Here is a 27677-nt window from a genome sequence, read left to right on the forward strand (position 1 = left end):
TCCTAACCCCTGGGGTCTCTTACCCCTTCTTGTGTCTACAAAATGCTGCCTGTGTGATGAGTTGGTTCAGTGATTTCTCACCTTGGAAGCCTTGGGGATAATGTCTGTTCCTGTCACTGTAATGATCCTGGCCTATCGTTTTTTCTAAGTCCCTCAGAAGAATTGGGGTGGACCCCAAATAGCTCAGGCCCTTACGTCTCATCCTGCTCTCTTATTTGAGTAGGTTTGGGGGCTTCCAAAAATGAATCTGTGTTTCTGTCAGGACTCTGTGGTCCTGAGCAAGGCCCTTCCTCTTTGATGGGGGTTGGGGGGAAGAAGAAAAGAGCACCTGGGTTTGTTTTGAAGTTGATAATCAGGATGTGCTCACAGATGGAAGAAAAAAAATGACTGTGGCCCTGGTGATGGTTGCTAAAGATGAGACAGCAAGCTATAGAGGTATTGTGACCATGTCAGCACGGCAAGACTAAGGACTGGTAGACTCACTGTCCAGTGTTCCTTCTACCTCATCACCCTTCCTGGCTCAGGCTATGGCTTCAGATCAGAAGATGTTGAGATTTTGTGCCCTAATAACAGTACCCACCCATGCCCTTGAATCTGGGTGACCTGCTTGGCAGAGAACCCTGCTTACCCAAGTCTGCCAGCGCAGTAGGGAGAGGGGAGGGACATGGGAAGCAGGTAGGCAAGGAAGGGAGGGGAGAAGAGAGGTGCAGAGGGCATCAATTGAGCAAGATGCCCCACTGAGCCTCCCCGGGTCCACCAGCTAAGTGGCTTGGTGACTGTACCAACTGCAAACCCAGCCCCTCCCAGCTTTTCTTTAGTGCCACTTGCTGTGCTGTGCCACCCCAGACTCCTGGGGTGGGGATGGAGGTGGTGGCAAGAAGCCACAAGAGGAGCTGGTGGGAGTTGAAGGCCTTGGGTCAGACACTGCAGTAGAAGTGACAGCACAGGGGGCCAGGAGTTTGGCCTAGTGGTTAAAGTGGTTGCCTACCATGCATGAAGACCCGGGTTCGATTCCTCGGTACCACATACATAGAAAAAAGCCAGAAGTGGTGCTGAGGCTCAAGTGGTAGAGCTCTAGCCTTGAGAAAGTCCAAGGAGAGTGCTCAGGCCCTGAGCTCAAGCCCAGGACTGGCAAAAAAAAAAAAAAAAAAAAAAAGAAGTGACAGCACAGGTGAGGAACAGGGGCTGTGTGCCCCACAGGAGGAGGTTTTCGGCGGCCACAGCTTCTAGGAAACAGGTGTGGACTGAGCCCTGGATGGCTATGGTGAAGCCTGGATGTCCCCAGTCAGGGAAGATACAAAGAGAGTGGTTTTCTAAGAGCTAGGGTTAGAACCCAAAGCCTCCATGCTAGGTACAGCTCCATCACTGAACTGCACCTCAACCCTGAAACTTAAATCATTTTATTTATTTGGTGCTGATACTGGGGCCTGAATTCAGCGTATTTGCCTTCTTTCTTAGCTGTCTCACTCAAGGCTAGTAACTCTATTATTTAAGCCACAGCTTCACTTACAGCTTTTCGGTATTTAAAGATAGGAGCCTCATAGACTTTCCTGTTCAGTCTATCTTTGAACCATGATCCTCAGATTGCAGCCTCTTGAATAGCCAGTATTACAGGCATGAACCACCAGTGCCTGGCAACTCTGAAACTTCAATAACTTAGTGCAAGCTAGATAATATAGCAGTCCTGCCAGGTACTGATGGCTCATGCCTGTAATCCTAGCTACTCAGGAGGCTGAGATAAGGGAGTCATGCATGATTCAAAGCTAATCCCAAGCAGCAAAGTGTGAGATTCACTTTCCAGTTAACCAGAAGTGAAGCTTTGGTTCAAAGTGGTAGAGTGTTGGCCGGGAGTTTGGCCTAGTGGTAGAGTGCTTGCCTAGCATGCACGAAGACCTGGGTTCGATTCCTTGGTACCACGTACTTAGAAAAAGCCAGAGGTGGTGCTGAGGCTCAAGTGGTAGAGTTCTAGCCTTGAGAAAAATCCAAGGACAGTGCTCAGGCCCTGAGCTTAAACCCAGGACTGGCAAAAAAAAAAAAGTGGTAGAGTGTTTGCTTGAGCAAAATAACTGAAGGACAGGGCCCAGGCCTTAAGTTATAGCCCATGACCAACCAAAGGGGGGGGGGCAATAAAATTTAATATATATATATATAAAACAATAAAATTGAATATATATATACATATCCTATGCCACCCCCACAGCTTAAATAAAACTTCGGTGCTGAAGGCCAAATCCCTTTCCCCACATGCTAGGCAGTGCTTCTGGGTTGGATGGGTGCTGTTCTCAGCTGCCCTGTCCTTTTCCTACACGTTGTTGTCCCTAGATGGCACATGTGATGGTTTCTGCATGCACTGGCATTATTAGTAAATGTTGTCGCATTGTTCTTGCTTCATGATACGTTCTTGAACTTTGGGCATGTTGAGACCTGTCGTGCTACCTCATTTGTTTTGCCAACTGTGTAGTTATTCCCAGTCCGTGCATGCTGTGGTTCACTTCTGTATTTCTGCTGTTTTCACTCTTTCACAGCAGGGAACCCTAGAGTTTTCCCTGGGCAGCGGGAGAGGGGAGGAGGAGAGGCGCACTTTGGTGTCTGTGTACAAAGGCCCTATGTGGGAGTTGGGCTGAAGAGCACCTGGAGCCATGGCCAGCTTTTGAGCAGCTGTTCCAGGTCCAGTGTGGTCTGCTGGAGGGCTTACATTTCTGCCAGTGGCTTATAGTTTGGATTGGGGGGAAAGAGCTCTTGTGATGAGGCCTGGGTGCTAGCTCCTGGCATTTCTCCTGCGGGTTAGATGCTTCAGAGACAGAGAGGGCCAAAGGGGAAACAGACCTTTCCCAGATGAGAGGACCTGACCCTGGCGCATTGTGCCAGCAGATAAAGAGTTGAGCCCAGCATCAATGTCAGGGGAAGTCATGGCCAGCCAGCTCAGCAGCACTGAGTAGCTGGTCCTCAGGCCCCTCTCTTTCCTGCTTAGTCCTGTCTTTCTGTCCTCTGCCAGAGGATCCAGACTTGAGGCTATATCCAAACTAGCAATTTAAGGCTCACCAGCTTCTCCAGCAACCTCTAGAACTCAGGCCCTGCCTCCTGGGTGACTCCTGATCCTGTCTGCCTTCCCCACTGCCTTTTAGTGTATCCTCCAACCCAGCAGCCTTTGGGAGGGAAGGCTGACCTTGAACTTCCCTCAGAGCCCACTACAGGCTTCCTCCCCTCTCTTCTGTGGTCAGGTTTCTGCCCTCTACACCACAGTTGGGCCTGCTTACCACCCTCTGCCCCTCTGCCAAGACTCCAAGGCCTCTGAAAGCTGACTACACTGGTGTCTTGTGCCTGTCATCCTAGCTACTTAGGAGGCTCAGATCTGATGATCTTGGTTTGAAGCCATCCCAGGCAGGAAAGGCTGAGACTCATCTTCAATTAACCATTTAAACACACACACACACACACAACCACACACACACACGTAGAGCTATGGCTCAAGTGGTAGAACAACAGCTTTGATTGAATAAAGCTAAGAGGCACCTCTCAGGTCCTGAGTTCAAGTCCCTTGCACTGTCCCAAAACAAAAACAAGGCCCACTAGAATGGGCCACACCCCCACCAGCCTGGGTCTTGGTCTGTGAACCCAGAATAGTGCACACCGCAGGTCCTGTCTCTCCTTTCCAGCTCTGATGTCACCTCTGAGCTCTTCCCTGGCCACTCTACCTGTGGTCACCCCCTTCCTCTCTGGCTGCCCCCATCCACCCCAGCTTGAGTTAACTCATAGTGTGTGACTTATGTTTGCAAGTTTAATGTCTGTTTCCACTTTTGCAGAACACACAGCATCTCAAGGCAAGGCTCTATCTGCCTTTTGTGCCCATCAAGTGCAGTAAACATTTTACAAATAAAGTGAGCCAAAGAGAAATGCCGTGGTTATAAACATCCATTCTTAAGCTTGGTCCTACCCTTTTTTAGGTGACAAATCCAAAGCATGCTATTAGATTTTAAAGAGGAAGCCCAGCTCACCCATTTAACCCTAACTACTCAAGAACATGAGATCTGAGGATCAAGGTTAAAAACTAGCCTCTGTAGACAAACCCCAAACCAACAAAGTAGAGGTATGGCTCAAGTGCTGGAGTACCTGCTTTGAGGTAAAAAGACCAAGTGAAAGTAGTAATTCTGAGTTCAAGCCCCTGTACTGGTGCATATGCACATGCAAACACACACACACACACACGCACACGCACACACACACGAACACATGGATTCCAACAAGGAAAGCTGGGCATTTCTCAGTCCTTCTCAGATGCAGGCAACCATGCTCCAGCAGTTGTGCAGGCACCTGGCTGAATTTAGGTGGGAAACACCACTTCCAAAAACCTCTTCCACCTCCCAGCTCTGACTGAGTGCTTCGCATTCATTATCTTACTGAATGTCGATCTTCACTTCATCCCCACTGAGGGTATGGCCATTCTGTGGAGGAGGACCCTCATCTGTGGGACGCACGGCTTGCCCAGGGCACAGGGCAGGAGGGCCATGCAATGGCTAGAGCCCAGATCTTTCTCCTGCCAGAGTCCCTGAGATTTCTAAGAGTGACACAGAAAACAAACAGGATGGAACAGAGTTCAGGCAAGGGTGCAAGGTAGTGTCAGGGACAAAGAATAAAATGGTTTTATTTCATTGTTATTAAACTTTTCATTTTTAAATAACTTTAAACTTGCCAAAATAGCTCAGAGGAATCTCATGTACCTTGACGCAGGTCCCACAAATGCTCCAGACCAAGAGTTCAAGCCTCATACACAAAATTAGTATGAAACTATTAAAATATCTTTAGATCTTCCATTTATGTTATTCTGCCAGTATAGAGTCTACTCTAGGACCCATAGTGTTCAGTCTCCGAGTCCTCCCATCTTGGACAGTTCCTCAGTCTGTTGACCTATTGGGAGCTTTGGCCAGGTGTTTTGTCACATGGCCCTAAGCTGGGTTTGAGGTTTTCTCATGAATAAGTTATGGTTGTGCATTTTTGGTGTGCATTCCACAGAAGTGAAATGGTACCCTCCTCTGTGTGTCATATCAAGAGGCAGATAATGTCTACATATTATTACTGCTGACTAATGTTTTGTGGTATGGGGGATGGAACTGGCACTCATGCCTCCTGGGCGAGCAACCTACCACTGAGCTATACCCTCAAGGCCTGAGATTAACCTTGATCAGTGCTTTCAAATGAAGTCATCCAGGTGTCTCCGGTGCTGGCTAACTAATATTTTTGGAAGGAGATACTTTGAGACTATGCAGACATCCTCTTTTCTTATCCTAAGTGGGTGACTTGCCCAGTTTCCCAGGTGTTAAACTCTCACTGTTGTTTGTATGTTCAGACCAGGGTGAGAAAGAGAAGCTCAGATGATCTGGGAAGGCTTTCATGGAGGAGGGGGCTAAGTCTAGGGTAGAGCCTGTGCAAGAGAGCACCCCAGTAAAAGGACTTGCCCAAGAGAAGACATGCAGGCCAGATGCTCGTGTCCTAGTGTCCTCTGGCTGTTCTCCAGATCCTCTCAGAACCATGTGGACAAGACACAGCTGGCTTATGAGCTACCTGAGCTCAGCTCTTTCTCCAGTCTAGACAAGGTTTGCTGAATGGCCCTTCGTGACAGCTCACAACCTCACAGCTGTCCACTGTGGTAGAACACACACCAGGAGGGCAGCATCCTTGTCTATTCAGTCTTGCTTTCTAGTACTCTACCGCTGGCCTCAGTGACTGTAGAAAGAATGAAAGAGGAAAAAAGTAGCCCTGTGTTCACCTGTTTGACACCTTCTTCTACCACTCAATTCAATCTGTTCTCATCTGTCCTCTCCAGGAGAAGTGCAAATGATTAAGACACCGTTGTTGAGTGTTTGTTATTATTATGTTAATACGTGTTTAGGCTTATTTGTCTAGTTTTTGTGTATTTACTCCCCCCCCTACACACACACATACATACTTTTTGTAGTAATTCTAGGCTGGTTACTTAAAAAAAATTAATTTTAAAAAGAAGCCAGCTCTGGTGGCTCATATCTGAAATCCTAGCTACTCAAAAGGCTGAGATCTAAGGATGGTGGTTCAAAGCCAGCCCAGGCAAGAAAGTCCATGGGATTCTAATCTCCCAGAAAATCAGAAATGAAGCTGTGGCTCAAAGTGGTAGATTTTCACTCAAGGACAGTGCCCAAACCCTGAGTACAAGTCCCACAACTGACATAAAGAACCCACCCAGAACTGGAGACATGGTTCAAGTAGCAGAGGGACATCCATGAATGAAGCAGGGTGCTGGTGTCTCACATCTGTAATCCTAGCTACTCAGGAGGCTGAGATCTGAGGATTACCATTAGAACCCAGAAAAGTCCATGAGACTTTTATTGATTGATTGATGCATGCAAATATGATTTTTTTTTTTCCTGGTTCTGGGGCTTGAATTCAGGGCCTGGGTGCTGTGCCTGAGCTTTTTGCTCAAGGCCAAGTGCTCTATCACTTGAAGCACAGCTCCACTTCTGGCTTCTTATGGTTAATTAGAGATGAGTCTAACAGATATTCCTGCCACAGCTGGCTTTGAACTTGAGTAGCTAGGATTATAGGCACACAGTATGATCTTTTTCTTAGAAAAAAAAGGGGAGGACTATCAACCATGATTCCTTTTTAAGTGTTTTAATTGTTACAAAGGTGATATTCAGTGGGGCTGCAGTTAAGAAGCATACATTTCTTTTGGACAAAACCACTTGCTTTCTGTGCTCTCTCCGTTTTTTTCTTCCCATCCCCACCCACAAGTTGTCTAGTTCATTTTCAGCATAATGTTTAATGTGTACCACTGCTGAGTTTGTTCACCTCCCGTCCCTCCGTTTTATTCATCCCTTACCCTCCCAAAGCCAGATAAACAAACAGGACAAAAAGAAAAGAAAAACACCCCCTCTCCCCCAAAAAAACCCCAAAACCTCTTGTTTTCATTTCCTGGAATTCATTTTCATAAATATTATTTTGTATGATCAAATGTACATAGTTATTGTGAGGGTTTTTTATTTTGTTTTGTTTGTTTCCTGTTTTTATTTTGCTGGTTCTGAGGCTTGAACTCAGGGCTTAGGCACTATTCAAGGCTAACACTCTACCACTTGAGCCATAGCACCATTCTGGCTTTTTCTGTTTATATAATACTCAGGAATTGAACTCAGGGCCTCATGCATGCTAGGAAAGCACTCTACTATGAGGCCACATTCCCAGTCCATATTGTGTGTTTTTGTTTCTCTCCTAAGAGTATCCTGCTTTGATCTTACTGTGTGTGAAGGCCTAGAGACCCGTATAATCTATTATGTCCCAGGATTTTAGATCTAGCTTCCACATATAAGAGAAAACACGCACCATTTGTCCCTCTGAGCTTGGCTTACCTTACTTAACACGACTTGTACTAGGTCCATCCATTTCCCTGAAAACTACAGGACATTATTCATCATGGCTATGTAAAATTCCATTGTGTACAAGTACCACAGTTTTTGATCCACTCGTCTATTGTAGAGCGTCTGGGCCGTTTCCATAACTTGGCTATTGTGAAGAGTGCTGCAGTGATCATGGATGTGCCGGGATCTTTATATCCTGCCTTGTGTTCTGAGTACATGCCTAGGAGTGGTATGGCTGAGTCATAGGGAAGCTCTATGTTAGTTTCAGTTATATTTAATTTTTTCAATCTCATCATGGACATTTATCCCCCTCTCTTTGGACCTTCCTTCATCTCTTTTCTTCCTTCCTTCCTTCCTCCCCTTCCTTTCCTTCTCTTCCCTTCCCTTCTCTTTCCTTCTTTCTTTCCTTTCTTTTGTGCCCATAGTTGGGCTTGAACTCAGGGGCCTCTCACCTTTACTTAGCTTATTCCATTTAGCTCTGGCAGTCTACCACTTGAGCTATACCTCCACTTCTAACTTTTTGCTAGTTAACTAGAGATAAGAGTTTCTCTAATTTGTCTGCCCATGCTTACTTCAAAGGCCATTCTTCAGATTTCAGCCTCATAAGTAGCTGGAATTAGAGACATAAGCCATAATGGGACCCAGCTCAGATCTGTCTTTCTCTCTTCCTCTCTCTCTCTCCCCTCTCTCTCTCAGCATAATTGAGTTGTACAAGGGAATTTCTTCATGACATATCTTATTAGCTGTCTCTGTTGCACTAACTGCATTGCAATATAGCATACAATGCATTAACTTGTTCCTGCAACTCCCTGGTGGGCAATCACCTTGCATTTAGTGGGTCTCCTCCCACTCCCTACCCCACCTGCCCCTATTGCTTAGACATGCCCCTGCCTCAGAGAAACCTTCCTTCTTCGTGCACTGAATTGGAAATAGAAGTTCTGTCTTCATTCTCTGACCTTGTTCCTGCTTTGTTTGTTCATGTGTACTTGTTTATTACCCTGCTTCTCGGGGGTGGCAATTTTAACTTGTGCAACAGGTACAGGGCCAGGCGGATAGCCCAGCCTTAATAAACATTACTGGGGAAATGAAAGTATGAGGAGCTGAAACTGAGTTGGAAATGAAACAGAAAATGGAGGGCCTATGAGAAAAGGACATGTCACACAAGGATGGCAGAGGCCCTCCTTGGTGAGCTAAGATCACCAGTGCCAGTACAGGAGCCCTGGAGCCCAGGGCAAGAGTTAAACTTTACTCAACTCTTTACTGGCATCTTCATGGGAATCTACTTGGTTTGAGCCAAACTGTAGGAAAAATCAACTCGATGAGCCAATCTTTGTCTAAGAGTCCAGGCTACCCCTCCCCCTCCTACCCATATTTTCTCTCCCCCCCTCCTCTTTTATTTCTCCTCCACTCTAGGGCTTTGTGCATGCTAGGCAAGCACTCTACCACTAGGCTATACTCCCAGGCCTCCACTCTAATTTTCTCTCTGAGGTTGCCTCCTGTTTTCTAACTGGCTTGACATATAACTTTAGATACTAACTCAATCCCATCCCTGCCTCAGTTTCTCTTTTGTGAGGCAAGAGTCCAAGGCAGCTTCTTCCAGTGTGGACAGGGCTAAGCTACAGTGGAAGGCCCAGTGGAAGGCCCAGTGGAAGGTGAGAGCCAAGCTTTTGTTCTGAACAGGCAAACATTAGATTCACAGTACCTTATGGTGGAAGTGGATGGAAATGTGTTGATGCAGGTGGCCTGCAGGCCTGGAGGGCTTTAGTGGAGCTGAGGGTGGGGCTGACCTCAGTCTGTCTGCCCTCAGGTATAGCCTGTACACCCGCACCTGGCTTGGATACCTCTTCTACCGACAGCAGCTTCGCAGGGCTCGGAATCGTTACCCCAAAGGCCACTCCAAAACCCAGCCCCGCCTCTTCAATGGTGAGCATGGCTGGCCTGCCCCCTGCCCCCGCTTCCCAGGCCCACCTTCCTGCCTCTGTCCTCCACCTGCCCACCTGCTGGGCTCCCCGCCCACAGCCCCTCTCTGTGCCTCTGTCCCCAGGAGTGAAGGTGCTTCCCATCCCTGTCCTCTCCGACAACTACAGCTACCTCATCATCGATACCCAGGCCCGGCTGGCTGTGGCTGTGGACCCCTCAGATCCTCGGGCCGTGCAGGTGAGGGGAGAGCTGGGTGGGGGCATCTGGAGTCACTGTTGGGGACTGGCAGCTTCCCTCGACAGGGCTTGACCCTGGCTCCCTGCCCACAGAAGTGCCCCTCTGTGTGCATGCTCACCCAATCCCCACCCCAAACATGACCGAGGGGCGGGATATGGTTTGAAGGCTGGAGTCGGAGGCACAGAGCCCCAGTGTAGGGGTTGGGATGGGGTGCTAGCTCAAGACTACGGATCTACTCAGTTTCCAGTCTGTCTCTCACCATCGTCAGTCCTGTGCGCTCCCTGATCGCTGTGTCGGTCAATACGTGGGTGTCTGTCTGTTTCTTCTTTTCCTTGCAGTGCTGGGGGGTGAACCCAGGGCCTTAGCTTACGAGGCAAGCGTTGGACCACTGAGCATCACACTCTGCCCGCTCTTTATTTCTGCGTGTGAACCTGCTCTCCTACCTCCTCACCCTTGCCCCTGTCCCTCGCCTCCTTTCCCACTGGTTCTCCATCCTCTCCCTCTGCATCTTTCCCTACTTCCCCTCCACCCAGCCTACCCCCCACCCTTTTCTGCTTCTGTCCTCATTGGATCAGCTCCCAGACTCAGTACCTCCTCTCTTCCCCAGGCTTCCATTGAAAAGGAAGGAGTTTCCTTGGTTGCCATTCTCTGCACCCACAAGCACTGGTAAGGGGGTGACTCTGGGTGCAGGCTGTCCTCCCTGGTCCATCCAGGCCTGAACCTGGAGAGGCTTGTTGGGGGTTGGAAGGGGGTTAGTTGGTTGGTAAGACCCATCTTCTCTGTGAAGTCACCTGGGTACCAGCAGATAAAAGGGGAGGTGCCCTAACCCTCACCACACTCACTCAGCTTCAAAGCCCCACAGGAGGGCAGGGAAGTCACTTAGCGTCGACTTGAGGGCATGCAATGGGTGCCTGCTGTGTGCTAGGCATGGGCATCTATCAAGGAACCTGCAAGTCTCGCACAGGAGACAAGCCTGAATGAAGGGATCTCGAGGCGCACACATCAAGGTGGAGTTGACAGCAGGTGCAGGGGAAGGGCACTAGTGAGTTGGCATCAGCCAGGAAAGAGTTGGAGTTGAGGGAGTGCCATCATTCTGGAACAGCTAGAACAAAGGCTGAGAGAGGCTCTAGGGAAGACAGAGGCTCAGCCCCCATCTCTGCTGTCCTGCAGGGACCACAGTGGAGGGAACCGCGACCTCAGCAGGCGGCACCGAGACTGTCGGGTATATGGGAGCCCCCAGGACGGCATCCCCTACCTCACCCAGTAAGTTCTTTACCCAGGAAGAATTGCCCTTTCTGGGCCCTGCGTCACTCCTCCAGCTTCAGTTAAGTCCTGCAGAGCATTCATCAGCAGTCACATCTTCGCAGATCTTCTTCCCAGCCCTTAGCACGTTTCAGCCCACATGATGGAGGGAACACTTCCTGACCCAACAGGCCAGCCTCAGTTCCCAGAACAGTAAAAGGGAGGCTTTGGGTCCCAGACCCCTGGCACTGGATACCTGTTTCCTGGAGTGGAAACCCAATGTATGAGTCATCAACCCTGGTCCTAGAGTGGGAGCAGAATAAGTGTGGTACGAGCTGGAGTTCTCCTCTGTCATTTTACCCCAGCCCCCTGTGTCATCAAGATGTGGTCAGCGTTGGACGGCTTCAGATCCGGGCCCTGGCCACCCCTGGCCACACACAAGGCCATCTGGTCTACCTGCTGGATGGGGAGCCCTACAAGGGTCCCTCTTGCCTCTTCTCAGGGGACCTGCTCTTCCTCTCTGGCTGTGGTGAGTTCCCCCCAAAAGAGACAACAGGGACTGGAGGGTCAGACAAAGTCCCACGTGTGGAAACATTGGTTTCAACACTGGCAGCACCGAGGCAGGCCCTTCCTTCTTCTTCTATGCTCTCTTCCTATTGTGTTTTTGTGTCCTCAAGACTTCATGGGGAAAAGAAGATATAATTGAGCAGAGGCTCCATCCCCCAGGACAGTTCTTTCTGCTAGGTAGAAGTCTGTTCCTCTAAGATGGAGACTAGAAGGAAGAGACCATGGAAAGTTAAAGACCCCTAAATGAGAGAGAGAGAGACCCCCTGGCTGGATGAGGATCCAGGCTACAAAGCCCCAAAGGGCAGCTCAGGCCAAGATGTGCTCCTTAGAAAGAACATCTCTGCCCCTCCAAACTTGAGTGTGGGAGTTTAGTCCGAGCACTTCCCAGAGCCTTTTCTATACACTGTAGTGTGCACTGAGTTCCCCTAATGGTGAGAGTGACCATTCGAACCTGACTCCCAATGAGAAGGAAGGAGTGAGTAGTCTGGGCACTGGTAGCTCACACCTGTAATCCTAACTACTCAGGAAGATGAGATCTGAAGATCACAGTTCGAGGCCAGCCGAGACAGGAAAGTCTGTGAGACTTTTATCTCCAATGGACCACTGAAAAACTGGAAGTGGAGCTGTGGTTCAAGTGGTAGAATGCCAGCCTTTAGCAGAAAAGCTCAGGCCCTGAGTTCAAGCCCCAGAAACAATGCGCGCGCGCGTGCATGCGCGCACGCACGTGCACACACACACACACACACACACACACACACACACACACAGAGGGAGCAGATGTCTGGGGATGGCAGATAGAATTGGTAGATGGCCAACCAGAGCTTCCCAGGAAGTTTTTCTCCTTTCCCCACGTACCTTATATTGTATTGTATCACCCTTGCTCCCTGGACCTCTCACAGGACGGACCTTTGAGGGCACTGCTGAGACCATGCTGAACTCACTGGACACAGTGCTGGGCTTGGGGGATGACACCCTGCTGTGGCCTGGTGAGTCCCCTTCCTCTCCCCCTACCCCCCCCACTCTGTAGCCTGCCTGGTACCAGGGCTCTGTAACCCCTCACTCTCCTAGAGACCAGGCCCATCCAGTTGCTGGCCCAGAGGAGCCCCACCCCACCACTAGGGGTTATAGGGAACAGCCTCCAGCCTCCCTTCTTCTGGGCTGCAGTCCTGGTTCTGTGATGCTTCTGTCCCTCATGCCACTGTCCCCACCAGCCAGTCAGTCCTCAGCCTCTTAGGAGCCCTGCAGGACCCAGAGTATCCTACAGAGATGCCTAAGGGTTCAAAGCTAGACCCCTAAACAAAAAACAGACTCACTTACCTGAGAAGACAGTACATTCTGCATGTTGTCTATTGTCATGTGTTTGATTCTTTAAAACATTCACTAGGGGCCGGGAATTTGTTCTAGTGGTAGGGTGCTTGCCTAGCATGCACAGAGACCCGGGTTCAATGCCTCCGTACCACATACATAGAAGCTGTAAGTGGTGCTGTGGCTCCAGTGGCAAATCACTAGCCTTAAGAAAGCCCAATGACAGTGCTCAGACCTTGAGTTCATGCCCCAGGACTGGCAAAAAAAAAAAAAAAAAAAATAACACAAATATCTCATTTAATCCTCAGAGCATATATCCATTCAACAAATACTTTATATACCAGGCTCTCTCTTCAGCAATGGAAACCTAACCTTCACATCGGTACCCAGTCCCATTATTATTTTCCCCATTTTCCAAACAAGAAACTGTGGCTTAGATAGATACTAAGGTTTGACTGGCCTCCACAGTGGCCTTCCAACTCCAAGTCTAGGTTTTGCCCCTGAACTGCCCTAGCGTCTTCCCCAGCTGACTTGCGGGCATAGTTGGAGATGCCACGCCAGTACTCAGAGTTCTCCTGGGAGCCCTGTCCCCCTCCTGGGTTGTAAGGAATCCCCTGGGACAGGGCCTGAGGCATGGAGGCCTTCACACCACTCCATCCCTCTCCGCCCTGCCTCCGTGGCTGCGGCTAGGTCATGAGTACGCGGAGGAGAACCTGGGCTTTGCAGGCGTGGTGGAGCCAGAGAACCTGGCCCGGGAGAGGAAGATGCAATGGGTGCAGAGGCAGCGGATGGAGCGCAAGAGCACGGTGCGAGCTCTGGGCAGGGCCAGCTGGTCCTCGGCCTATGGCTGCCTCCCAAAGCTATGGGCCAGTCAATTGGGAAGCTCTGGACCCACGGGTGGAGTTGGGGCAGGGTTGCCCTGGGTTGGGTCCCTTTTTTGTCTTCTGTCCCCCCAGCCTGGTTCCTCTCATCCTGCAGTGCCCATCCACCCTGGGAGAGGAGCGCTCCTACAACCCGTTCCTGAGGACCCACTGCCTGGCACTACAGGAGGCTCTGGGGCCAGGCCCAGGCCCCACTGGCGATGGTGACGATGGCTGCTCCCGAGCCCAGCTCCTAGAGGAGCTCCGCCGGCTAAAGGACACACACAAGAGCAAATGATGCCCCCAGCCCCCAAGCCCAGCCCAGCCCTGCCCACCCCTGTGGCAGGGCAACCACCCTCCCCCTCACCTGCTGTCCTCCTCATCACTAGCACCACTGGCACCTGCTGTAGGCACCCTCCCCCACATTGGTCAGGGGGAGGAGAGGGCCAAGACCATGAGGTGGAGAGGAGGAGGCAGGGAGGCCCCAAGAGTGAGGCTGAGTAGTCAGGGGTGAGTGGAAAGGGTCATCTCTAGACCCTGCCAAGAAAGAGGATCCTCCTCCCTCCCCCTCTCCTAGGACAGCAACAAGGACATGGTGGCCTCTGTTGGCTCCCCCTCAGGAAGCCACGCTGCCCCCATGGCAGCAAGAGCCATAACCAGGAGGAGTCCATCTTCTGCCTTTCCCCATCGAGGGACGGGGGAGAAACTTGCTTCCAAAGTGGCCTAAGTTGTGGTGCCTCGGGAAAGTGGTCATCCACAGGGGCAGCCAGACTCTGGGTGACTGAGACCCTGCCCCATCCCCACACCCCCATCTCACCCTCCCTGCCAAGGCATTTCCAGGCAGAGCCACTCCTAACACACGAGGGCTGCAGGCTTGGCTCTGGCCAATCCCTGCCTCGGTGTCTCCCTTGCAGCTTAGAAGGGGGAAGATTGAGGTTGCCAAGAAGACTCCAGATGCTGGGATACACAGCCTGACAGTCTGGAAAGTCACATACCCTCTCTGCACGCATCCCGCCTGGGTCTGCCCCTGCCTCTGCCCCTGTGCTGGGCCACCGTGGCCCACTTTTCTAGGGGAGAGAGAACCACGGTCCACCTGGGCCCATGCAGCTCCTCATTTTGGCCCTCGTTCTTAGGAATTTCTGCCTGCCTTCTTCTATCTAAAGTAATCCCTCTTACATTCTCCTCAACTCTTTTCCCCCTTGAGTTAGTAAAGATTTTTTTTTTCACCCTGGCATTCTGGCCCTTTTGTATTGCCAAGTTCCCATTAGATCTTGGGCAGAGGGCAGAAATCAGAAATCTGGGAGCTCGAGCAAGTGACAGCTTCCAGATCTGGGGCCTCAGCCCTCCTCTCCTCCAGCCTGGTTTCTCCTCTGGTCTTGATTCCTTTCGAAGAGATCACACGTGGAAGGAAGCCTTTGGTACTCAAGCAGGCCTACCTTGGGTCAGCCCCAAACCTTGTCTTCCTGGGCCAGAGCCTTCCCCTGGACTCTGTTCACCTCTGGTGACCCTCTGAGATGTCCCTGCCCTCCTTCCTCATCTGGCCTCTGATGCCCTCTCCAGCTCCAGCTCTGGAACCTACTCTAGCAATACCACCATACTAGTTAGCGTCCCTCGCCGCCAAGACACGCACTTTCTTGCCTTCGTGCCTTCGCTCATGCTGTTTCTTCAGGCTGGAATGCCTTCTCGCTCCTGCCTCCTCTGCCTGGCAAAGCCCCTTCATCTCTCCCAGCCCTTCCCCCCAGGAAGGCACCCAAACCCCTCCCCTCCAGGCTACCTCTGCACTTTGTAAATGCTTCTCTCTTGTGGCACTTACCACACGCACACCCTATTTTACTTGTTTACACATTTGTCTCCCTACTAGACTGTGAATCCTTAAGGGCATGGACTGTACCTTCTGCATCTCTGTATTTCTGCGCCTAGCACGGTGCCTGGCACACAGTAGGCGCTCAATAAATGTTGAATGAATGATTTATCCAAGGTTTGATCAGTCACTTCAATTGATTGTCTTTCCTGCTGCATAAGTGAAAACAGCATTTACTAGCTTTCCCAACAGTGCCCTAAGGCATACAGCTTGGGGGTTGTTACCACACTTTAAGAGCTTTGGTCACCTCACATGTGCAAAGTTCTGGAGTCAATCCTTAATACCACCTAAAAATAAAACAAAATGAAAGCCAGGCACTGTGCCTGTAATCCCAGCTACTCAAGAGGCTGAGATCTAAAGATCATGGGTTGAAGCCAGCCCAGGCAAAGTCTGAGATTCTAATCAACCAGCCAAAAAAAAAAAGGCCAGACTAGCACTCAAATCATATAATACCAGCCTTGAGTGAAAAAAACCAAGGAACAGTGCTTAGGCCCTCAGTTCAGGCCCCATCATACTTTTTTTTTTTTTTCTTTTAAGAAACAGGTAATTAGACATAAGAATCTCACAGACTTAACTGCCCGAGCTGGATCCAAGCCATAGTCTTCAGACCTCAGTCTCCTGAGTACCTAAGATTGCAGGCATGAACCATAGGCACTGGCAGTAAATACAGATTTTTAAAAAGTATTTCGCTGGTGAGACTTCTCAAGTAGCTTCATTTTGTTGCTTGTTGTTTAAACATGCCTTCAAAGGTTCTTTTTTTTTTAATGTTCATTATCTTTAAAGAGTTGTATTAAGGGGTTTTAATTCAGTATATCAATTTATATGTATAATGCATCCCCATCACAAGGAACTAAGTACTTGGTGAAATAAAAAAATTATGGATAAAAGTTTGAAAAAAGAAAGAAAAAGAGACTGGGCACCGGTGGCTCACACCTGTAATCCTAGCTACTCAGGAGACTGAGATCTGAGAATTGACGTTCAAAGCCAATCTGGGCAAGAAAGACTGTGAGACTCGTAACTCCAATTAACCACCAGAAAACAGGAAGTAGCACAGAGGCTCAAGTGGTAGAGCACTATTCTTGAGCTGAAGAGCTCAAGGACAGCACCCAGGCCCAGAGTTCAAGCCCCATGACCGACAAAAGAAAAAAAGAAACATCTTTGTCTGGATGTCTATTGTGGCTCATGCTTGTAATCCCAGCTACTTAGGGGGCTGAGAGCCATAAGACCATAGTTCAAAACCAGCCTGTACAGAAAAGTCAGAAGTTCTAACACCCGAAACACAGCCCTTTCCAGATCATGTAAATTGGCACCTCTTGAGATACCCAGTGTAACACTGGCCGTGGAGGTGGGGATGGGGCTGTACCAAGTCTCAACCTAGCTGTGAACAGCACTTCAAGTGCCTGACCTTGGCATTGACCTATCTTCTAGATTCCTGTCTCTGAATTCTTTTTTCTTTTTGTCGGTTGTGGGGCTTGAAATCTGGATCTGGTGTCCCTGAACTTTTTCCTCTCAAGATTAGCATGCTACCTCTTTGAGCCACAGTGCTCGGTCGAGTCTCATGTACTTTCCTGCCCACACTGGCTTTGAACCCAGATCTCAACCTCCTGAATAGCTAGAATTACAGGTGTGAACCATTGGCACCTGGCTCTATAGTTAAATTTTAATGACATCATTTGATTTCATTGTATTTACCTTTGTAATTATTATTATTTGCTATTGTTGGTGGTGGTTGTAGGGCCTGGTCACTGTCTCTTGTCTTTTTTTTGCTCAAGGCTATTGCTCTACCACTTTGAGCCACAAGTCCACTTCCGGTTTTCTGGTAGTTAATTGAAGATAAGAGTTTCACAGACTTTCCTGCTTGGGCTAGCTTCAAGCCATGATCCTCAGATCTCAGCCTCTTGAATAGCAACAGAGTATGATGAAAACCAGGAAGCAATGGCTAGTGCCACATTTCCTCAGGCCAGCTGGGCCATTAGTTGAGCCTCCCCCAGGGTGTGGTGATACAGTCATGCCATTTCTTGTGAATGATAGATGAGGACACGTGACTGGGCAGTGACCAGTCACAAGCAGACCACATGTTTTTGCCTACAGGACAGCAGGTATCAATGGCTTTAGAAGCCTGGGGTCGAATCCCAGCTTTGCCCAAGAAACTTTGGGCAAGTCACTTCCCTGTGTTTTGTTTCTCAGATGACAATGAATCTGAATACTTTAAGCTACGAGTACAAATACTCAACATGAAGTAGTTTAAACCAAAAGGAGTGCTTATGGCATGAACAGCCTCCTAAATTGAGATGTGCCATATGTCCCTGATTCAGGTAAGGCTGGATCCAGGGAGTCAGCGATCTATCTTCAGACTCTGCTTCCTTCTGTTTAGTGTCATTCTCTGTCACAGCTTTCTCTCTACAGTGGAAAGATGGTCTCTAGAAACTCCACCTTCACAGGATACGAGTTCATTAAACCTAGCAGAACCAGGAATGGAATTTCATTGGTCTAGCTTGGCTCATGGGCCAATCCTGAACCAATAACAGGAGTTGGAACTCAAGCCTGAACCAATGGCTTTCTATAACTGAGCAGGTTAGGTCAAATGACAACTCTTGGCTGGGCAGCTAAACCACACTGAACCAGAGATGTAGTTTGAGGATATGATCCCCACCAAAAAAAAAAAAAAAAAAAAAAAAAAAAGAATCCCAGTACATGAAATGATTCAAGACAGCAAAATCATATAAACCTTTATCAAGGAGGGTCAGATGGGAAAAGACACTTTGAAAAATGCTACGTCTGGGGGAGGGAAATGGGTACCAAGACATGTGAAAGGGTATCAATGTATGTGAATTAATGTACCTTCTATCTGGCAAATATCATGTAACCCTTTTACTAATTACAATAAAAAAAATTTTAAAAAAAGAAAAATGCTACCTCAGATTTCTGGTATTATGATTAGCTATCGAAAGGAGATAAAGGTGAACGTATGGCCTCAAAAGTGCTTGAATAATGCAGGTTTTAAAATTGCCAGCAAGCAGAATTTTATACTCACTTTTCCCTTCCCCCAAATTATAAGTTGTTTGTCTTTGGTAACAGAAAAGAAGAAGAAGCCAGGAGTGGTGGCTCCTGCCTGTAATCCTAGCTACCCAGGATCAAGTATGAGCCACCAGCACTCAGCTCCAAACTTATTTTTCTGCCAGTCCTGGGCACTGTCTTGGGCTTTCTCAAGGCTACTGCTCTACCACTTGAGCCACAGCACTACTCCTAGCTTTTCCTATATATGGGTTACCAAGGATTTGAACCCAGGGCTTTGTGCATGCTAGGCAAGCACTCTACCACTAGGCAAAACTCTTGCCCTCTTGCCCCCCACAATTCTCTTAAGTGATTTATACCCAAGTTGTAGGTCCTGAGTGCAAGGCTCGGGACCAGGGCGTGCACACACACACACACACACACACACACACACACACACACACACACACACTGCAGAAAGAAATCAAAGATGACATCAGCAAATGAAAAGGCCTTCCATGTTCTTGGATATGTAGAATATTTGAAAATTTTAGGTTAAAAAGAAAAAGGGGGGCGGGAAGCTGGGCACCGTGACTCACGCCTGTAATCCTAGCTTCTAAGGGGCTGAGATCTGAGTATCAAAATTCAAAGCCAGCCAAATGAAGTTGATGATACTCATCTCCAATTCCGCACCAAAAAACTGGAAGTGGTGCTGTAGTTCCAGTGGTAGAGTGCTAGCCGTGAGCTGAAGAGCTTAGGGACAGCATTCAGCATTCAGGCCCGGCATTCAAGCCCTATGACTGACCAAAAAATAAAGTGTTTTGGGGGTCAAGTATATTGCTCCCTATGTACAGAATCCAACTCCCTGTTGCTTGAATATCTAGGCAGTCTGTATTCCTAGAAAGGATAATTCTCCATTTACCATGGCTTGCTCAGTTGACCATTTTTTACTTTATTTTTGGTGCTAGTCCTGAGGCCTGGGTGGTGTCCCTGAGCTTTTGTGCTCAAGGTTAACATTCTACCTCTTGAACCACATCTACACTTCTGGCTTTTTAGTGGTTAATTGGAGATAAGAGTGAAACAAACGTTCCAGCTCAGGCTAGCTTGGAACCATGATCCTCAGCTCTCCGCCTTCTAAGTAGCTAGGGTTACAGGCATGAGCCACGGGTGCTCAGCTGAGCCTATTGTTATAGATGGATCTGTCCCACTTCAAGTCCTCTCTCTTTCTACCACCTGGTCCCACAGTTGGCACAGCTTGGGGTTTATGAACCACCAGGATCCAGTTCCCATCTGCTTTCCAAGGCTCCATCTGTGGGCATGATTCTGGAAAACAGCCTTCTCCACAGTGTGTGTGTCCACACACACTCTCTCTGCTCTGTTCTCCCATCTAGGCCACACTTTTCTTTTTTTCTTTTCTTTCTACCTTTCTTTGTTTCTTTCTCTGTTTTCTTCTCTTTTTTTGCTAGTCCTGGGGATTTTGAACTCAGGGCCTGAGCACTGTCCTTGAGCTTTCCCAACGCTAGCATTCTACCACTTGAGCCACAGCACTCCTTCCAGCTTTTTCTGTGTATGTGGTACAGGGGAATGGAACCCAGGGCTTTGTGCATGCTAGGCAAGCACTCTACCACTAGGCCATGCTCCCATCCCCTTCTTTTCCTTTTAGACAGGGTGTTAACATGTAACGCAGACTGAATTCGAATTCTAAATCCTCCTACCTAAGTCTCCCAAGTGCTGGAATTACCAGCATTAGACATTGCGGCTGGCATAGGCCAGGATTTCTGGAGGCCAGGATTTCTGGGGTCATTCTAATGGCCCTTTTCTTTTCTTGCTGCTCAAGAATGTCAAACGCTCCCCCTGCTGGACAGCACCTCCGGCTTGAGCTGAGCCCCAGAACTTTGACTCCAAGTGAAGTGCTTGGTGTCCCTTTAAGAGGCGGTAACTAGCGCCTCGTTGTCATGGAGACAGCAAGCTACAGACTGCCGGTCTGAAGACATGACTTCTAAAAGTCACTCCTTAGGTGGGAAAAGGGCTACTGAGCTCGAAAAGTTATGGAAATATCTTCTTTCTTAAGGGAAGGGGGGATAGGCTAGAATTGGGGTGCCCCCTGCCCTTTCTTAGCCTTTCCTCTCTCTATAGTCGCCAAAACCAAGGACCAACGGTCCCCAAGCCCAGAGCCCCCACCACTCCCCGAGGCCAATGCTGAAGCCATCAACTTCCTCGGGTCCCTCAGTGAGTGGGGGACTGTGGAGGGGGTGGGTGCAGGGAGGAAGGAAAGGACTAGATTGCTAGGGAGGGGAGGCAGTGTAGGCGAGGAGATACAGCTGGGGTGTGGAGCTGGTGGTGGGGTTCAGAGGACCAGGACTGGAGCAAGGCTGATCTGCGACTCTGCGCCCCCCTACCCACTAGGTTTGGAAGAGCTACAGATGCTGTTTTTCTCTGAGACTCTTGCCATCGTCTCGGACACTGGGGAGCCTCAGGGAGAGCTAACCATTGAGGTGGAGAAGGGGAAGTACAAAGACCAACTAGGCATCATGTCTCACTGTGTGTTTGTGCACGCCTTTAGCAGAGGCTTCTTGGATAAAACAGTCAGCGGAAACTCTCTTCTGGGTACAGTTCCTGCTGCCCCGTCCCCAGCCCCTCCCCATCCGCTTCCCCTACCTGGTTTCTTACTCCCTGACTTGCCTGGGACCCAGAAGGGGGTGAGGATGATCATTCTCACACAGAGATATGGACAAAAACCGAGTTCTTCCTGAGGCTACGTCACATCAAAGCCTGGGCCATGACTCTCTCTCCCTTGGTGTCAGATCAGGCCTCCTGTGACCTCAGCCTTTGCCTCCCTGAATCCAGGCTATGTCTCAGGGACGTTGGAGGTCATGGAACAACACAGCCAGGAATTCATCAAGGTATCTCCTAGGGGTCTGGGAGTCTCATCCCCCAACCAGGGTGAGAACACAGAGACTGGATGGTGTCCTTTATTGTCCCCTGCATATTCTGGTCCTTAGTTCCTGACTTTGCCCATGGAGCGGAAGACAAGTTTGCTGAAACAGGATAAGCAGCTGGTCATGAAGAAAACTATCAGGGAGGGTGAGGTAAGGGAGAAGGCCAGGGATCTGCCTTCCATCTCCACCTCAGAATCCTGGACAGATACAAACATGCTCACGTGGGGCCAGGAGCCTCGATCCAGGATTCCGAGGCCCCTGTGCCCAACAGCACACTTGCCCACCATCCTGGCCCCTTCCTCACTCCAGGACCCTGACTTAGATCTGTTTGGACAGGACGTGAAGACTGTCACGAGTTCTTTCCCTTGGCACACAATCAGGGGCTTCATCTCGGAGGCTGCCAACATGGTGCTGCTGAGGGTAATGGCCTGGCGGCAGATGGTGCCCAGCAATGCCCGCTTCCTGATGCTGGACAGTGACGGCAAACTCTGCTACTGTACCTATGTAAGGATTAACCTTGGGGAGGGGGGGAACAGACTCAGCCTAGGGGCCAACTAAAGGGGACCTGAACGGTGACACGTTGGAGGAAAAGGTTGCTGTGACCTGGAAGAGGAGTGGGGGTGAGGAAGAATCAGGAAGTGGACATGGAGACACCCCAGGGCAGGAGAAAACCAGAGGTGAATTATCAGAGGGATTAAGTGTATGGAAGATAAAGTGGTGGGAAAGAGCACAAGATAAGAAACAATCAAGGGAAAGCATGCTTTTGGCACATCAGCCTGTGGAAAATCTAGTGGAGGGCTGCTTTGAACAACTCCTGGATCAGGGTCTCAAATACTACTAGACAGGCACTCTCCTCCCTAGCCCCAAACATCTCCAGTGGCCCCTGAACATTGTTTTATTGTTAGTTCTGAAAGGTGTTCCTCTTTGTCTTATTTCCGCTACTTTTTTTTTTTTTTTGCCAGTCCTGGGCTTGGGCTCAGCGCCTCAGCACTGAGTTTTCTCAAGGCTAGAACTCTACCACTTGAGCCACAGCACCACTCCTGGCTTTTTTTTTGGGGGGGGGGGTCATGGGGCTTGAACCTTACCTGGATACTGTCCCTGAGCTCTTCAGCTCAAGGCTACCACTTCCCATTTTCTAGAGGTTAATTGGAGATAAGAGTCTCAGGTTCTTTTGTGGTCAGGCTGGCTTTGAACCTTGATCCTCAGATCTCAGTCTCCTAAATAGATTACAGGCATGAGCCACTGTGCCTGGCTCCTGGATTTTTTTTCTATGTATATGGCTTTGAGGAATCAAACCTGGGTCTTCGTGCATGCTAGGCAAGCACTCTGCCACTAGGCCAAACTCCCGGCCTCTCTGCTACATTTTTATAATATACCAAAGACTTCATGCACCATGTGCTTTTAAAATTGTGACTTTCAACATTCAGTGTTTGAAGTAAGACACATAAGCATGAGGAGTGATTTGTGTTTCTTTGAGCAACGTTGTAGATTACATTCCAGTCCTTTTTTTTTTTTTTTTTTTTTTTTTTTGTCAGTCATGGGACTTGAACTCTGGGCCTGGGCATTGTCCCTAAGCATTTCAACTCAAGGCAAGCACTCTACCACTTGAGCCACAGTGCCACTTCCCATTTTCTGGTGGTTATTGGAGATAACAGTCTCATGGACTTTTGTGCCCCGGATGGCTTGGAACCTTGATCCTCAGATCTCAGCCTCCTGAGTAGCTAGGATTACAGGTGGGAGCACCGGTGCCCGCCCTCCCAGTTTTTGAACTCTGACACTTCAGCTTGCAGAGTTGGCTTGGTGCCACTTGAACTATGCTTCTCGCATGGCTTTTTGCTGGCTATTTTGAAAAGTTTTATTTGTTGTTTTTGTGGAGGTGTGTGTGTGTGTGTGTGTGTGTGTGTGTGTGTGTGTGTGTGTGTGTGTATTGGTAATGGGGACTGAACTCAGGACTTCATGCTCTTTCTTAGCTTTCGTTTCGTTTTGTTTTGTTTTGGCAGAGTCCCCAAAAGACATTATTTTTGTGTGTATGCAGTACTAAAGAAGCGAACATAGGGCTTCATGCATGCTAGGCAAGCACTCTACCACTAGGCCATACTCCCAGCCCCTTGCTTAGCTTTTTCACTCAAGGCTGCCCATTTGAGCCACACCTCCACTTCTGGCTTTTTGCTGGTTAATTGGACATTTGTCTGCCCCAGATGGCTTAGAACTGCAGTCCTCAGATCTCAGCCTCCTGAATAGCTAGGATTGTAGGTGTGAATCACTATCATATACACAGTAGGGTTGAAAGTTTAATTTTTTTTTTTTTTGCCAGTCCTGGGCTTGAGCTCAGGGCCTGAGCACTGTCCTTGGACTTTCTCAAGACTAGAGCTCTACCACTTGAGCCTCAGCACCACTTCTGGCTTTTTTCTATGTATGTGGTACCGAGGAATCGAACCCGGGTCTTCATGCATGCTAGGCAAGCACTCAACCACTAGGCCAAACTCCCGGCCCCTGAAAGTTTAATTTGTAGCAAGATATTCTCCCAGCAGTGGCCTGGGCCTTAAAGAGACCACTACAAATCTTATTCTACTCTCATCCCTCCTACCCTCACTTGCCTCCTACAACTGTTTCCAGGAGCTTCCCCTCCCCTTCAGCACATATCCTCTGATCACCACTGGAACCTGCCAATCCGAACACCTGGGGAAAGTTACTTTGATGGAAAGATCATAACTTTTTCAGTGCGTTTATTTCATCTTCCTGAACACATGATTTAAATAGCTCCATCCACCCACCTTCTAAAAAGTAAAAATACCATCTGAGAATGTGGCTTAGTGGTAGAGTACTTGCCTAGCATGCATGAAGCCCTGGATTTGACTCATCAGTACCATGTGCACAGAAAAGGCCAGAAGTGGTGCTGTGGCTCAAGTGGTAGAGCACTAATCTTGAGCAAAAAAAAAAAAAAAAAAGCACAAGGACGGTGCCGAGGCCCTAAATTCAGCCCCAGGCTAAATAAATACATAAGTAAAGTAAGAAAAATACTTGAGGATATGACTCAAGCATTTATCTTGCGTAATGGGAATGCCTTAGCAGGGTAAGGGTTAACTGGAGTTCGCTCCTCGGAGGGGGAACCTCAAATTTAACTTGGGGGTACAAATCTTATGGCACTAGTGGGACTGGATAGCCAAGGATTACTTAGCATAGGTAAGAAATGAAGGTGGGGGGAGAAGTGGGCCAGGGTGAGATGGAGGAGACCCTGGTAGAGCCACCTCATCACCTTCTCCCCACGTGGGCCGCGGCAGGAAGCCCTGGGCTCCCAGACCATCCAGGTGGGCCACCAGCAGGCCGAAGTATTCATCATAGAGAAGACTGTACACTCGGCAGAAGACATCCCCACGGCCTGCCAATTCTACCTGCTCTCTGACGGGTGAGCCATGGTGGTGGCGGGGTGTCATACGTAAGTGTGGGTACTCTATGTGGAAGGGGCAAGGGTGGGGTGGAGCAAAAGGGAGCTGTGCCTGGGAACAAATGACACTGCTGTGAATACCCCTGGTTCTTCTACTCACATCATTTGGCAACTAGAAACATGTGTGTGGGGGGGGGGGTTGTTTTTCTTTTTCTTTTTCTGTTGTTGTTTTGCTTTGTTTGAGATCAAGGGGCTTGAACTCAGGTTCTACACACTGTCCCTGAACTCTTGCTCAAGGCTTGTGCTCTACCACATCAGCTTTAGCCACAGTGCCACTTCCAGTTTTCTGGTAGTTAGAGATAGAGTCTCATAGACTTTCTTACCTATGCTGGCTTTGAACCATGAGCCTCAGCTCTCAGCCTTCTGAGTAGCTAGGAATACAGAAGTGAGCCACCAGCATCTGGCTGCTGTTGCTGCTTCTCTTCCTCCTCCTCTTCCTCCTCCTCCTCTTTCTTTTCTTTTTTTCTTTTACCATTCCTAGGGCTTGAACTCAGGGCCTGGGCACTGTCCCTGAGCTTCTTTTGCCCAAGGCTAGCACTCTACTACCCCTCGAGCCACAGCACTGCTTCTAGCTCTTTCTGTTTATGTGGTACTGAGGAATTCAGGGCTTCATGCATTCTAGACAAGCACCCTACTAAGCCACAGTCTCTGCCCACATTTTTTCTTTTTGTAACCTAAGTTCAAGAGTACCTTTAAATTCTGATCCTCCTGTGTCTATCTCCCACATTACAGGCGATTGAGATTTTTGATCTGGTTGGTTTAAAACAATCACCTGATACATTCTAATAAGCTCTGTGCCATCATCTGAAACCCAACCCAGGATCTCCAAAGACAGAGGCTGAAGTCACACAGAGGTTTCCAGTGTGACTATTTAAGGGGGACATCTTGGTATTTTAGCTCAGATGTCATAAGAAAATACCACAGTCTGGGCAGCTCAAATGAAAAATGTGTCTCTACGTTGTTGTGGCTGCTGGAAATCTAAATAAGGTCAAAGTGCCAGTGGGGTTGGTTTGTGGCCAGACCTCTCTCTCTCCCACTGGTCTGTAGACTTGTCCTTCCTTCTGAGCGCTCATCCTTCCTTTGGTCTTGCTGCTCTTAGAAGGATGCCCACTCTTATCTGATCAGCGCTGCACCTTGTATGACCTTAGGTAACCTATCTCCAAAAATGGCCAGGCACTGGAGGTTTGTGGCCCCGTTCAGTGCCTACAGGAGGGGTATGCCAGGCCGTCCACTCACTCTCCTCCCTTCTCCATCGCATTCCAGGCATCTGGCTAAGAGAGTCCAGGTGGGCTCCCCGGGCTGCTGCATCATCTCCAAGATGCCCATCCTGCGGGAGAAGGGTGAGGAGGCCGAGGCCCCGGTGGCTGGGAAGGGAAGCCTGGGGCAGCCTTCACTCTGCTGGAGTCACTGGGCACGGAGTGGAGCCCTGGGGTCTGGCCGTAGACATGCTGGGATCCCGGGGAGGGTCGGAGGAAGGTTCTGGAGCCGGGTAAGCAGCCTTGCTTCCCCCCCCCCCCCCCCCCCACGTCCTCCAGATGAGGATGAGCCGCAGCCGCAGCAGATTGAGAAGAAGGCGCTGGTGTGGGAGGAGGATCTGGAGCTCTTCTCCAGGTTCCAGGAGCGCAAGGTGAGGGCGCCCCAGCCCGTCCAGGCCTCGCCCCCCCGCCCCCCGCGCCTGACGGACAGGCCGCCGTGGGCGTGGCCTCCCCGGAGGGGGCGGGGTCTCCGGGGATCCCGGCCGGGACTCAGGGTTCCCCCGCTCTCCCCACCAGGAGGAGCTGCGACTCAGCCACACCCGGTACCTGCGCCAGCACCCCGAAGCCCAGGCGCTCGTGTCCGACTTCCTGCTCTTCCTGCTGCTGCGCCAACCCCAGGACGTGGTCACCTTCGCCGCGCAGCACTTCGGCCCCTTCGCCACGCACCGCCCGCCGTCCCCCGGCCTGCGCTCCTCCCACCGGCCCAGCCCTTTCCGATCGCTGGAAGAGGTGGCCAACCTGAGGGGGATCTTCCGGCCCCGCTAGGCGGCCCAGCCCGCTGCGGCCGCTGGGGGGAAAAACAGGGCTTCTCCCCACCCTTGTGGCTCTGCTGTGCCCGAAGGGACTGCCCCAGACTGGCCTCAGGCCAAAATGAGGCTTAAAAAACTTTATACAGAGAGTTCTAGCCTTTTTTTTTAACTTTGGCCAGTCCTGGGGCTCGAACTCAGGCCCTGGGCACCTTCCTTGGGCTTTGCTCAAGGCTAGCGCTCTAGCCATGAGCCACAACACCATTTCCGTTTTCTTTTTCTATGTGTGTGGTACCAAGGAATTGAATACAGGGCTTGGTGCATGCTAGACAGGCACTCTTCCGCTAGGTCACAGTCCCGGCCTAGCCTTCTTTTTGTTGTTGTTGTTATTAAGATGCTGTTTTCATCACTATTCCCACTTTAGAGGTGAGAAAATAGAGGCCCAGTAACAGATTGGGGAGGCTGGCTCATGCCTGTAATCTTAGCTACTCATGAGGCTAATATCTGAGGATCACAGTTCAAAGCCAGACCTGAGCAAGAAAATCCCTGAGACTCTTATCTCCAATTAACTACCAAAACAAACAAAAAACCAGTAGAGAGTGAAGCTGTGGCTCAATTAGTAGAGCTCCAACCTTGAGTGGAAAAAGCTAAGGGATAGTGTCCAGGCCTTCAGTTCAACCCCTATACTAGCACACACATACATAATTATCATCATGATTCCACCAAGGGAACCTCCTTTACCCCCAAAAAAGAATGCAGAAGGGTAGGGAAGGACTTGGAGCACTCCTGGCCTGCTCTGCACCCTGTGTGCCAGGTCCTTGGTACTTTTGTCCATGATCAGTCATCTCCTGTAGGCTCCCTACTTAAGGTCAGCTTTGTTCCCACATCAGCAGGATGCTGTAGATGCTGTAGACTTAGGGAAT

The 27677-nt window shown here is 49.6% G+C and overlaps 2 protein-coding genes across 4 annotated transcripts in view; both read left to right on the top strand.

Moving 5' to 3' along the window:
* Pnkd (PNKD metallo-beta-lactamase domain containing) overlaps window positions 1–15485 on the top strand; it is a 60504-nt gene extending 45019 nt beyond the window's left edge. For all 3 annotated transcript variants that reach the window (XM_090354800.1, XM_090354802.1, XM_090354801.1), the window contains 8 exons: window positions 9190–9305; window positions 9427–9539; window positions 10147–10205; window positions 10710–10802; window positions 11147–11310; window positions 12248–12334; window positions 13344–13459; window positions 13632–15485. In XM_090354800.1, the coding sequence (XP_090210926.1) occupies window positions 9190–9305; window positions 9427–9539; window positions 10147–10205; window positions 10710–10802; window positions 11147–11310; window positions 12248–12334; window positions 13344–13459; window positions 13632–13811 (928 nt within the window). In that variant the 3' untranslated portion in view covers window positions 13812–15485. The remainder of the gene's footprint in view (window positions 1–9189; window positions 9306–9426; window positions 9540–10146; window positions 10206–10709; window positions 10803–11146; window positions 11311–12247; window positions 12335–13343; window positions 13460–13631) is intronic.
* A 4835-nt stretch (window positions 15486–20320) lies between these two features.
* Catip (ciliogenesis associated TTC17 interacting protein) lies at window positions 20321–26899 on the top strand. The gene is made up of 10 exons (XM_090354806.1): window positions 20321–20385; window positions 20505–20597; window positions 20775–20975; window positions 21216–21271; window positions 21371–21457; window positions 21644–21811; window positions 24589–24713; window positions 26016–26092; window positions 26288–26379; window positions 26525–26899. The coding sequence occupies exons 1-10, from the start codon at window positions 20361–20363 to the stop codon at window positions 26771–26773; spliced, it is 1173 nt and encodes a 390-aa protein (XP_090210932.1). The 5' UTR covers window positions 20321–20360; the 3' UTR covers window positions 26774–26899.
* The last annotated feature ends 778 nt before the right edge of the window (window positions 26900–27677 follow it).

The sequence above is a fragment of the Megascapheus bottae genome, chromosome 21 (assembly GCF_031878675.1).
Source record: "Megascapheus bottae isolate mThoBot1 chromosome 21, mThoBot2.hap1, whole genome shotgun sequence".
Classification (NCBI taxonomy): Eukaryota; Metazoa; Chordata; class Mammalia; order Rodentia; family Geomyidae; genus Megascapheus; species Megascapheus bottae.